The following is a 13,764-nucleotide window of genomic DNA, read 5'->3' as shown; positions in this document are numbered from 1 at the left end:
ACGGTGGGTGCTGCATTCACGTTTATGAAACCAAGTGGCAGATGCTTTTGTTTTTTATCTAACCATGCCCCTTTAAGCCTCTCCCACTGGTAACACAATTTGGACACACCCACTGCATGCCGCAATGCTGCTCTCTTTGGGACACCCAAAAGTATCCCAGGTCTTTTACAATCCTATAGTTTATGCTACAAAAAAATGCAGAACTTGATGCCTGCACTCAGTGGTATCTGCCTTTAAAAACCCAGCGGAGGAAGACAGAAAGCAGAATCTCTTACACGATGTGCATAACCAGATTCTGTTTTATACTACCTTACAAAGACTGCCAAATATTTAACTAAAAGACCTCAAGAAAACAGTAGTTGTCATTATTTCATTCCCCACAGTTACAACCTTTTGTACCACCTGCCCCACCCTATTAGATTGTAAGCTCTTCTGAGCAGGGCCCTCTTAATTCTCCTGTATTTTATTGTATTATAACTGTATTGTCTCCCTTTTATATTGTAAAGCGCTGCGTAAACTGTTGGCGCTATATAAATCCTGTATAATTATTATTATTATTATTATTTTTCATTTGGTCTAAAAAAAAAAAATGGGCTGCTCAGTCCAAAATGCCCAGGCCTATTTTTTGTCCCAGTCCTGGCCTGCTCTGGAGGTACTAACTTAGTACCTCCAGAGTGCACCTTAGTGCTTCTAGCATGCCCCCTTATTGGCTCCAGAGTACCTCCACGGTACAGTATTGCCAAGGGGACACTTTGGAGGATGTAAGTGGGCACACTGGAGGCACCAAGGGGACACTCTGAAGGATGTAAGGGAGCACTCTAAAGGATGTAAGAGGGATTCTGGAGTTAATAACTTAGTACCTCCAGAGTGCCCCATCCTTTCCTCTACCACCAGCAGCAGCTACAGGTATATCTATGTTAACAACAGTGCCTTGAAAAAATATTCATACCCCTTGAAATGTTTCACATTTTGTCATGTTACAACCAAAAACATAAATATATTTTATTGGGATTTTATGTGATAGACCAACACAAATTGGCACATAATTGTGAAGTAGAAGAAAAATGATAAATTATTTTCATTTTTATTTACAAATAAATGTCTGAAAAGTGTGGTGTGGATTTGTATTCAGCCCCCTTTACTCTGATACCCCTAACTAAAATCTAGTGGAACAAATTGCCTTCAGAAGTCACCTAATTAATAGAGTACACCTGTGTGTAATTTAATCTCAGTATAAATAAATACAGCTGTTCTGTGAAGCCCTCAAAGGTTTGTTAGAGAACCTTAGTGAACAAACAGCACAATGAGAGCCAAGGAACACACCAGACAGGTCAGAAATAAAGTTGTGGAGAAGTTTAGAGCAGGGTTAGAGTATAAAAAAATATCCCAAGCTTTGAACATCTCACGGAGCACTGTTCAATCCATCATCCGAAAATGGAAAGAGTATGGCACAACTGCATACCTACCAAGACATGGCCGTCCACCTAAACTGACAGGCCGAGCATAGAGAGCATTAATCAGAGAAGCAGCCAAGAGGTAGCTCTGGAGGAGCTGCAGAGATCCACAGCTCAGATGGGAGAATCTGTCCAAGAGTGGCAAGAAGAAAGCCATTGTTGAAAGAAATCCATAAGAAGTCCCATTTGCATTTTACTAGAAGCCATGTGGGGGACACAGCAAGCATGTGGAAGAAGGTGCTCTGGTCAGATGAGACCAAAACTCAACTTTTTGGCCTAAAAGTAAAATGCTATGTGTGGCAGAAAACTAACACTGCACATCATCATGAACACATCATCCCCACTATGAAACATGGTGGTGGCAGCATCATGTTGTGGATGGCACCAAAGACAGGGAAATCTTAAAAGAAAACCTGTTACAGCCTGCAAAAGACTTGAGACTGGGGCAGAGGTTCACCTTCCAGCAGGTCAACAACCCTAAACCTACAGCCAGAGCTACAATAGAATGGTTTAGATCAAAGAATATTCATGTGTTAGAATGGCCTAGTGAAATTCCAGACCTAAATCCAATTGAGAATCTGTGGCAAGACTTGAAAATTGCTGTTCGGACGCTCTCCATCCAATCTGACAGAGCTTGAGCTATTTTGCAAAGAAGAATGGGCAAACATTTCACTAGGAAGGTTAGGAAGGGGCGTATCTTGGAGATGTTGCAGAGGTTGAATCGGCAAGCTTTGGACAGTGATTGGATGTGGGGCCAAAAGGAGAGTTCAGAGTCCAGGATTATACCTAGGACCTTGGCATGGTGGGACGGGTTGATAGTTGAGCCGTTGATTTTGACAGAGAAATAAGAGGAAGTGGCACTTGGGGGAGGAAATATCAGTGGTTCCAAATTAATAACTACTGCAGTAGGGAACAGGCACAAAAAGATACATTCAGCATCTTTCCAAATAACTGTTCTGTTTATTTGGCGAAGTTAAAGTTTTTTTATACACATGCTTATGTAGGTATCACACTTATATTACAATTATTATTTTATGGTAATAAGATGTGTAACATAGGCAGGCTAATTTCTTATCAGGACTTGAAAGAATGCAAACACGTAATCAAAACATTATTAGTTTTGTGTGCATAATGAGTGCAGTGTGCAATACATAAGGAAAGCATACAACATAGAATAAAGTTATCTACAGAATTTATCATTTCTTTCACAATCTCTCCCCTTATGTTTAACAGTAACGTTTTTATTCATCTCCATCGGAGAAAAGTTTCATTACAAAAGAAAAAGGAAAGCACAATTACAAATATATATGAAAAAAAGGATTAAACAAAAACAAGGAAAGTGACAATCTAGAAAAGATAATATGATAAGAAGTTTACCCTCTGGCATGATATGCTGTAAGATTTTAATTTCATATTTAGCCCACACTGCTGGGTCTGGAATCATTAACAGATGTGGTAATTTAGGGTTACCCCAAAGTGGCGTATAGGGGGAAAAAGTTTGTGGTGAATTAAGCTTAGCTGTCAACTGTTCCCATACCTTGGCGGTTGTGAGCATGGGGATAGTCATCGTATCTTGTGCTTTTGGACCTCTGAATACCAAGTTACTTAATGCTGAGTACGACCCCAATATGGCTGCTTCTAAATTAACCGCCGGATTATGTTGTGACTGAACGAACCACCAGCGTACCGTCACCAGCACTGCTGCCCAATAATACTGTTTAAAGCATGGTAATGCCAACCCACCTGCAGATAGGGGAAGTTGTAGACTGGTTTTGGCCACCCTGGGGGTCTGGCCCGCCCAAATGAAATTATTGATCACCCGGTCCAATTGTTTGAAAAATGATTCAGGGATAGGTACTGGAGTGTTTCTAAACACATATAAAAATTTGGGGAGGAACATCATTTTGAGGAGGTTTGTCCTACCCACCGGTGTCAGGGGGAGAGACTTCCATGTTAGACATCTTTTTGTTAGTTGTTGTAAAATGGGGTATACGTTATCTGTCAAATAACAAGAGAGGTCTTTTTGTATTTCAATGCCCAGATACCGAAATTTAGTGACCATTTGCAGGGGTATATGGGGGGAGGGAGTAGAGGTGGCTGGGAGATTGGGAAAAGTACAGATTTATTCCAATTAATGCGTATTCCGGAGAAGGAGCCAAAGAGATCTATGATCCTCAAGGTCTCTTCAAGGGAATAGGAAGCATCCGGGAGATACAGAAGGGCGTCATCCGCATAGAGGGAGATTTGTTTCCTTAGAGGCCCACCTCCATCCCCCCTGCAGCCGCAGAAGACCTAATGAGGATAGCGAGAGATTCAATAGCCAGGGCGAACAGTCCTGGGGATAACGGACATCCCTGTCTAGTACCCCTGTGCAGTCTGAAGGGGGACGAAAGGGACCCATTGGTTCTGACTCTGGCAGTAGGATTGGCATACATCAGCTTGATCCATGAAATAAATTTAGGCCCAATGTTAAATTTTTGTAATACGTGCCAGAAACATTCTCATTCGACCAAGTCGAACGCCTTTTCGGCATCTAGGGAGGCCACTACTCCAGGGGAACCCCTGGCAGCCGCATGGGATATATTTGTATATAACCATCGCAAGTTGATGTCTGTTCCCTTACCTGGCATGAAACCTGTCTGGTCCCCATGAACCAGGGAAAGGATGACTGAGTTGAGCTGATTTGCTAGAATTTTTGTAATTATCTTAGCGTCAGTGTTTATTAGCGAAATAGGCCGGTATGACTCGCAGAGCTCGGGGTCCTTACGGGGTTTAGGAATTACAACAATCACAGCCTCTGACATTGATGGGGGGAGGGATTGGCCTTCCAGCATAGATAGTAAAAGTTCATGAAACTGCGGGGTCAGGGACTCACTATTAGTTTTATAAAATTCGTCCGGTAGACCGTCCGGGCCTGGGGATTTTGCAGATTGCAATGATGAAATTGCCGTCTGCACTTCTTTAAGAGTAATGGGTGCATCTAGTTTGTTTTTTTTTTTTTCCTCCGATGGGACCGGAAAGTCTATTTGTCTTAGGAAATTTTGCAGGGTATCTATAGTATAGTCAGTCTTAGACGTATATAGGAGTTCATAAAATTGTGCAAATCTGGCATTGATCATAGCAGGATCAGCCAAAAGATTTCCCATATCGTCTTTAATGTTGGCAATGTGTGCTATGGTGGAGCGCTCCTTAGCCAGCCATGCCAGCAATCTCCCCGATCTCTCCGCTTGCTCAAATATCCTCTGTGACCGTGAGAGCAGAAGCTTGCGAGTCGCAGTTGCTCGGAACAACGCTATCTCACGGTGGAGAGCTTGAAGTGTGGCATAAGTCCCTGCATCTTTGGTAGTCACATAGCTGGATTCTAGACTCTGAGCCCGTCCCTCTGCTTCCTCTAATGCAAGCTTATAAAGTTTCCTAACTTTATTAATGACCATGCGATACTGTCCCCGTGTGTATGCCTTGTAAGCATCCCACACCATTGGAGGGGGGGCTGTTGCTCTGTTTTGTACCCAATATGTATTCATCTCTCCCGCGACCTCAGGGGCGACACGCTCATCCGTTATCCAAAAACCCAAAACTCGCCATAGGCCAGTGCCCGTCGGCGAGTCCGTGTTAAGTTGCAGAAGGAGGGGGGCATGGTCAGAAATGCCACGTGGTAAAATCTTAACCTCCTGGACTGGCATAAAACAGGTCAATTCTCGAAAAAGAGGCGTGTGTGGCAGAATGACATGTATATTGCCTTTCCCTGGGGTAACGCCATCTCCACACATCACTAAGGCTATATTCCTCCGCCCATCGCATCAGCGGGGAGTCAGAGGCCCCGTCATCACTAAGCCTATCCACACTAGGGTCCGGGGGCATATTAACCACTTGACCACTGGGCACTTAAACCCCCTTCCTAACCAGACCAATTTTCAGCTTTCGGTGCTCTCACACTTTGAATGACAATTACTCAGTCATACAACACTTTACCCATATGAAATTTTTATCCTTTTTTTCACACAAATAGAGCTTTCTTTTGGTGGTATTTAATCACCATTGGGTTTTTTATTTTTTGCGCTATAAAAGAAAAAAGACTGAAAATTTGGTAAAAAAATGAATTTTTCTTTGTTTCTGTTATAAAATTTAGCAAATTAGTAATTTTTCTTCGTAAATTTTGGCCAAAATTTATACCGCTACATATCTTTGGTAAAAATAAGTACAACTTGGTGTATATTATTTGGTCTTTGTGAATGTTAGAGAGTCCAAAAGCTACGGTGCCAATATCTGAAAATTGATCACACCTGAATTACTGACGGCCTATCTCATTTCTTGAGACCCTAACATGCCAGAAAAGTACAAATACCCCTCAAATGACCCCTTTTTGCAAAGAAGACATTCCAAGGTATTTAGAAAGATGCATGGTGAGTTTTTTTGAAATTGTCATCTTTTCCCACAATTCTTTGCAAAATCAAGATTTTTTTTTTCTTTTTTTTTTTTTTCACAAAATTGTCATATTAGAAGGTTATTTCTCACACACAGCATATGCATACCACAAATTACACCCCAAAACACATTCTGCTATTACTCCCGAGTATGGCGATACCACATGTGTGAGACTTTTACACAGCGTGGCCACATACAGAGGCCCAACATGCAGGGGAGCACCTCCAGGCGTTCTGGAGAACCCAGGCCAATTCTGACATTTCTCTCCTACATGTAAAAATCATAATTTATTTGCTAGAAAATTACATAGAACCCCAAAACATTATATATATTTTTTTTAGCAAAGACCCTAGAGAATACAATGGCGGTTGTTGCAACTTTTTATCTCGCACGGTATTTGTGCAGCAATTTTTCGAACGCGTTTTTTTGGGGAAAGAAACAGTTTTGTGCTTTAAAAAAAAACAAAACAGTAAAGTTAGCCCAATGTTTTTGCATAATATGAAAGATGAAGTTACGCCGAGTAAATAGATACCCAACATGTCACCCTTCAAAATTGCACACTCTCGTGGAATGGTGCCAAACGTCGCTACTTAAAAATCTCCATAGGTGACGCTTTAAAATTTTTTCCTGGTTACATGTTTTGAGTTACAGAGGAGGTCTAGGGCCAAAATTATTGCTCTCGCTCTACCGATCGCAGCGATACCTCACATGTGTGGTTTGAACACCGTTTTCATATGTGGGCGGGACTTACGTATGTGTTCGCTTCTGCATGCGAGCACACGGACATGGGCGCTTTAAATTTTTTTTTTTTTTTTGTTTATTGTTTATTTTACTTTATTTATTTTAGTTTGACACTTTTTCCCCCCAAAAAAATTTTTTGATCACTTTTATTTCTATTACAAGGAATGTAAACATCCTTGTAATAGGAATATGGCATGACAGGTCCTCTTTACAGTGAGATATGGGGTCAATAAGACCCCACATCTCACCTCTAGGCTGGGAAGCCTGAAATAATAATAAAAAAAAAACGATCTTGGCTTCGATCGTAGCGGTGAGTCGGTAGAAGCACCGGAGGGTGGCGGGAAGGGGGGGCGTCCCCTCTCGCCTCCCATAAGAATGATCAAGCAGTGGAACAGCAGCTATGATCATTCCTATGGTGTAGGAAATCGCTGGCTGAAAAAGCTGATATCTGAATGATGCCTGTAGCTGCACCCATCATTCAGATATACCCGCTCAAAGTCAGGGATGTCATATGACTGTGGGCGGGAACTGGTTAAAAATTGCGGAGTATTGCGGGCTATTGCAGAGTATTGCGGGGTATATTGCAGAGTATTGCGGGGTATATTGCAGAGTATTGCGGGGTATATTGCAGAGTATTGCAGGGTATATTGCAGAGTAGTGCCCGCGTATATTGCAGAGTAGTGCCCGGGTATATTGCAGAGTAGTGCCCGGGTATATTGCAGAGTAGTGCCGGGTATTATGCAGAGTATTGCAGGGTATAGTGCAGAGTATTGCAGGGTATAGTGCAGAGTATTGCAGGGTGTTATGCAGAGTATTGCAGGGTATAGTGCAGAGTATTGCAGGGTGTTATGCAGAGTATTGCGGGGTATTATGCAGAGTATTGCAGGGTGTTATGCAGAGTATTGCAGGGTGTTATGCAGAGTATTGCAGGGTATAGTGCAGAGTATTGCAGGGTATAGTGCAGAGTATTGCAGGGTGTTATGCAGAGTATTGCAGGGTATAGTGCAGAGTATTGCAGGGTGTTATGCAGAGTATTGCAGGGTGTTATGCAGAGTATTGCAGGGTATAGTGCAGAGTATTGCAGGGTATAGTGCAGAGTATTGCAGGGTGTTATGCAGAGTATTGCAGGGTGTTATGCAGAGTATTGCAGGGTGTTATGCAGAGTATTGCAGGGTATAGTGCAGAGTATTGCAGGGTGTTATGCAGAGTATTGCAGGGTATAGTGCAGAGTATTGCAGGGTGTTATGCAGAGTATTGCAGGGTGTTATGCAGAGTATTGCAGGGTATAGTGCAGAGTATTGCAGGGTGTTATGCAGAGTATTGCAGGGTGTTATGCAGAGTATTGCAGGGTATAGTGCAGAGTATTGCAGGGTATAGTGCAGAGTATTGCAGGGTGTTATGCAGAGTATTGCAGGGTGTTATGCAGAGTATTGCAGGGTTGGCTGAGCATTGAGGGATGGATGGATGTGACAGCAATTGTCACTGAGCACCGCTGTGGGCACTACACATGCAGCCCACAGCGGTGCTGCCATCCGATCCCTCCCCCTCTCCCCTCGCACTGTACCGATCGGTACAGAGAGGGGCGGGAGGAACCGGCGTCATGAGATGACGCCGGTCTGTTGACATGTGATCGCTCCGTCATTTGACGGAGCGATCACATGGTAAACGGCCGCGATCAGCGGCCGTTTACCGTGATCCGTGATGCGCCGGGTCCTCTGGACCCGGCGGTCACGGAAGTTCTCGGGTGCGCGCCCCAGGGGGCGCGCGAGAGCAGTATTCTGGGAGGACGTCCATGGACGTCCACCCAGAACTAGCCGACCGCGCTGTTGCCGTCTTTCGGCTATGGCCCGGTCGGCAAGTGGTTAAAGTCTCCATCCAAAAAGTATGGCAGCTGCCGGGTATTGAGCCAATATAGGGGTCAGTTTGTGCAGAATCATCATAGAGGCAGGGGTGGAATATATAAGTTCACCACTACCATTTCAATCCTGTCGTACATAGCATGCATAACAATGTATTTCCCCTCGGGATCTAAATGGAGATCCAGTAGTGTAAAGGGTAATGATTTTTGGACCAGGACACTGACTCCCCTGGAGTATGTGGAGTAAGTGGAGTGATAATAAGAGCCCACCCAGGGCTTTTTTAGAGCCAATGTCCTGCTCCCCGTTAAGTGTGTCTCCTGCAAAATGCAGATATGGCGGTTGTATTTTTTGATGTAAGTAAAAACCAAGGAACGTTTTATCCTGGAGTTTAGGCCCCGTACATTCCAAGACATAATATTAAGGGGATTCATTCTATCGCCATGGGATATGTGCCACAGGATTGATGCCACCTAAACTCCATACAGAGCTTACATACTATCAAAATATACTTTGTGATATATATATTCGTGGTTACGCAGTAAACTGAATAGCTTGCCCTTTCTAGTAGTAGCAGACTAACATTGCATGTCTTACTTTTAGTAAAATACTGATTGTACAATCTGAGGCAATTAAAGACCATGAAAGTTAAAAATAAAAAAGGAAAAACTACAAAACTTAGGCCTAACATGGGGTAAAAACCCCAACTCCTGACTTTCCCTCCCTCCCCGCACCACCCCCCAAACTTCGGGATGCTTGTTCCCCATAACTAATTGTGACAACTGCCCATGGGGCCCGTGAACAGTAGGACACCAGAGCGACTTAGTCTGTGCACATAAAGAGCAGTCAGTGAGACAAAGATTTTCGGATAAACGATCCCTGCAGATCCGAATATCTCCCAGAATGTTCCGGGGGTACTATTCTTGAACTAGAACACGTTGCAAACTGGGGACTCCGGTCCCATTATCACATGCTTAAACAGGATCATAACTGTCACTCCATCTCTTTTGCATATATTCTCTCTAGCCAGCAGCAATATATACTCACAGTACCGGAGCTCAAGAGGATTATGAGGGTAGCTTAATCACCATTTGCTGGATAAGCTGAGGAGAAAAAAATATGCTTGTTCTGGAATCAGCAGACGAAAGTGATCTTTGTTAAAATAAAGCTCAGGTTATAAGGGGATTCAATAAGACTGATCGAATCATCCTCGTGGTATTGTTTCAAGCCACCTGGACGTTTCTTCAGGAGATGTGAAAAACCGCACCAATTCTCCATCTTGGACTCTCAGGCGGGCGGGAAATAACATGCTATATTTGATCCTGCGGTTGAGGAGATCCAGTTTGATTTGATCGAAAGATCTTCTTAGCGTTTGTCATTTGAAAAATCAGGAAAAATCATGAGTTTCACTCCCTCATGGCGAAGCACTTCAATCTTTCTCGCCTCCCGCAAAACCTGATCTCGATCCCGAAAGTTCAGGAGTTTTAAAATAAATGTGCGTGGAGGAGCTCCCGGGGGCCCCCGGGTAGCAGGCATTCTGTGCGCCCTCTCCACCACAAAGACATCAGAAAACTTGGCATCTAGAAAAAGGATACGCAGCAAATGCTCAGTAAATGCTGTGGGGTCTTTACCTTCTGCACCCTCTGGTAGCCCCACTATCCGGAGGTTGTTCCTGCGATTTCTGTTCTCAGCATTTTCCGCACGAGCTTCCAAAACTTTCATCTTAGTTTGCAGCGTGCGGAGTGAGACTCCCTAATCTTGCAATGTGTCTTCTGCCTCCCCCACTCTTCTTTCAGCATCAGTGAGCCTGGAGAGGAAACAGTCCATGTTTCTATGTATGAGACTTATGTTCAGCTGCATGCTCTCTATCTTCCCTGTCAGGGTGGTTTGGCAAGTGGTAATAGCCTGCATGACGGCTTCAAAATTGCTCTGCTCCCGCAGCGCTGTGTCTGTGTCCTCTGCCTGAGACGCCATGCTGGCCGCTATGGCGGGAGATAGGCGCACTGTGGAGGCCGTTCTTCTCGGGGTATTTCTGGGCTTGCGAGACGCCTGATTATATCTCCCATACCGATCCGGAGTTGCTCCGGTGTCGTTTGTGTCCGATTGTAGATCGGATACTGCAGGGATTCGGATGTTAAGCCGGCCGAGTCTCAGAGCTCCCTCAGAGCACGTCTGGTCCGGTGGCCATCTTGGACACGCCCCCCTCCCCTTATGTTTAGGTAGAGGCAGTGGCGGCTGGTGCTCAATTTTTTGACCGGCCGATCGACCCACACTACTTACCCAATCCAGGTCGTGGGTGGCTTTGACGGCTTCCCCACTGCTTCTCCTCCTCGACGGCTTCCAAGGCTGCTTTGGTGGTTTCCCCACTGCTTTTCCTACCGGCCAAACCGGTTGCTTCTCCTCCCGGCCAATCAAGTCTTAAGACCTGCTTCCTGATTGGCCAGGAGGAGAAGCAGGAAGACAATAGTGAATATTAATTTGCTATTGTCAAACAAGTGGGTGGGCTTGGGACACAGTGCTCTGCGCTCCAAGCTCACCCATTTTGAAGCCAATTAGAGCCTTAGGCTCTGATCATGTACTTAGAAAAAAAAATCCATAGAAATCAATGCAACCGGTGCCCTGCATTGAGATTAGGGGCCGGACGCATGGATATTAGGGTTGTGGTGCCCCTTATGAGCGGCCGCCACTGGATGGAGGTAGTATTGGCCTAGGAGGCAAACTCCACTGGGGAGAATCTAAAAGCTGAGAGGAGTTATATCATGACAAAATTACGTTTTATTGTCACTAAAACTTACATAAAAACAAAAGATTCATAAAAAATATTTACAGAGTAACTGGCTGTACACTCCTGTGGCCAGAATGGCCTTGTAACTTAATTGTGGACATGCTAATCTATCAGCAAATCTAAATAAAATGCAAGACATATAAAAGACAATATGATTTCAACATGGCTGAACTACTTTTCAAATCACATATATGTTTATCCCTTACAGTTAATGCATTTGAATAAATAGCATCCCAGACTGTGATTCCTAGAAGAAAACAAATCAAATACAGTGAGAGATACTTTAATGTCGTCATTTTTTTGCAATGTTTGGTGTGAATTGAGGTGACTTTTCCTTCAAGTTTTGTAAACTGTAAAAGAAATAGATGTTATATTGTGTCTCCAAACATTTCTTTATATATAAATGTCTCTTAAAAATCAGACTCCATATTTATACAGCATTTTACGGTCCTGACTCAACAGAGCTTTCCAATTTGTAGTTTATGCAACCCCAACAGTCCTTCTCATATTGAAGGGATAACAAAAGTACCTTATCTAATTTACAGTATAGACCAAAAGTCTAGAACTGTAAATAATGTGGATACAGCTTAACATGTTAATTTTGTATTTGCAGCTTGGCCTGAAACGGTTTTACAGTGTTGGAATTCTTGGCTTTAATGCTCCAGAATGGTTTATTTCTGCTGTAGGAACAGTGTTCGCTGGGTGAGTATAAGCTTGAAAAATTTTTCACATGAAAATCAGGAAATCTTCAGCACACCTTGGTGAGCAAGACTTGGCTAATGACTATACCAATGGGCTTCTGTTATATCCTGTAGTCTGCGGGGCAGAGTAGTTACAGTGTGCTTTAGCTAGTAGTAGTTGGTCATATTCAACTGGACATGTTCTGTAATGTTCTGTAATGTTGAAGATGTGATGTAGCTAATCCAAGCCACTTCTTTAGTTCCAATGAGTGTAAGGAAAATACCTGACACTCATCAGAACTGAAGAGGTGGCTTGGATAAAACATTACAGAACACGTCAAGTTGAATGTGACTAACTAATACTAACTATATTATAACCTGAATAAATATGAACCTTTACACATGTATAGAGTGCTTTATTAATAAGTTCAGGCCTCAATAATACATGTGCAGCCTAAGTATATTATAACAGCAAAAGGAACTGGAACTAACTTGTACAAAATGAAAGTTGTTGGGGGTGTGGCACGTCTGTGTGAGCGGATGTGAGATGTGAGAGGACTCAGGAGATGGAGCTTCGCTGCTGACCACATTGTTTTTTTTTTTGTTTAAAATTTTTTATTTATTTTTTTAGAAAAAATATGTCAGTCCTGGCTGGTTTTAGGCTGTTTATCCTTAGCAGCATTAGCAGCATTAGCCGCTTCGCTATTATATTTGACATTTGATAATTTCGATATTATTCAGAAACTGGCTCAACATTACAGCTGACACGGCTAATACAGCTGACACAGCTGATGCGGCTTTGGCTATCCCCAGCTGATTTGTTTGTGGCTTCCCGCTTTGTACGTCTGCATGTGTGGCTCTGAATCTAGCTGAAGCTAGCTATTGCGCTCTCAGCTCTTGACTCCCAACTTACGGCTTACGGCTCCTGGTATCCAGCTCCCGGCTCATGGCTCCCAGCTTATGGCTTACGGCTCAAAGCTCCTGGTATTCAGCTCGCTGCTCTCGGCTTCCTATTCCCCGGGTTGTAACTCGAGGCTATAGGCTATAGATATCCAGACAGAAATCCAGACATCCAGCTCATGGTGCATGGCTCTGCACGGCTCTGACTCCTGACCCCCGTCTCATGGTCAGATGCTCCAGGTATACAGTCTACGGATCCTGGGTTCAGCTTTCAGTTTCCAGCATACGGTTCATCTCATGGCTCTGCCGCCGATCCTGCTCTTCATCCCTGGATTTCAAACTGAGGCTCACAACTGATCTTTCCGCTTTGATACCAGGTACAATCTTTCTGATTTTATGTGTAAGGCTTCTGGTTAAATATACTATACACCATATACATGAGAATGGTGGAGAATAGTGAGGAGAGCATCAGAAATAGAGGCTGGAATATTTTCTGGACATAAGTGGAAAAGGTATTACTGACTTTGGACCTTGGTTCTATTGGCTATATTGGTTCTATTGGATATACTGGCTATATATATATTATAGCAGTGTATCCCTGCCTTTCCATCTGTCTCATGAGTGTCACTCCGCATTTGAACATATTCAAATGCATTTTGGATGTACGTGCTGTATTTGCTTATATTATCATTACGAGTAACAAAACCTGCTTTTTGAACTGAAGTGTGGAAAAAATCATCTTAATTACTAGTACACTTGCCAGCTGTCATGGTTATGCAATAGAGTTTGTCGATCAGCATACCAGTCTCCATGTGTTCATCTCTAGAGACCAGCTGACCCTCACCTGACTGCTTTTGTAACCTCTCCTCTAAGCATGGCCCCACATCAGGCCCTATCAGGGAACCCTATATTAACCTGTGCAC

The 13,764-nt window shown here is 43.5% G+C and overlaps 1 protein-coding gene across 3 annotated transcripts in view; it reads left to right on the top strand.

Annotated features, from left to right (window-relative positions):
- Positions 1–13,764, top strand: part of ACSBG1 (acyl-CoA synthetase bubblegum family member 1) — a 161,876-nt gene that overhangs the window by 29,368 nt on the left and 118,744 nt on the right. For all 3 annotated transcript variants that reach the window (XM_073619171.1, XM_073619169.1, XM_073619170.1), the window contains one exon: positions 11,875–11,963. In XM_073619171.1, the coding sequence (XP_073475272.1) occupies positions 11,875–11,963 (89 nt within the window). The remainder of the gene's footprint in view (positions 1–11,874; positions 11,964–13,764) is intronic.

This window comes from Aquarana catesbeiana, linkage group LG03 (assembly GCF_042186555.1).
Source record: "Aquarana catesbeiana isolate 2022-GZ linkage group LG03, ASM4218655v1, whole genome shotgun sequence".
Taxonomy (NCBI): domain Eukaryota; kingdom Metazoa; phylum Chordata; class Amphibia; order Anura; family Ranidae; genus Aquarana; species Aquarana catesbeiana.
This window is presented reverse-complemented; position numbering and strand designations above follow the sequence as displayed.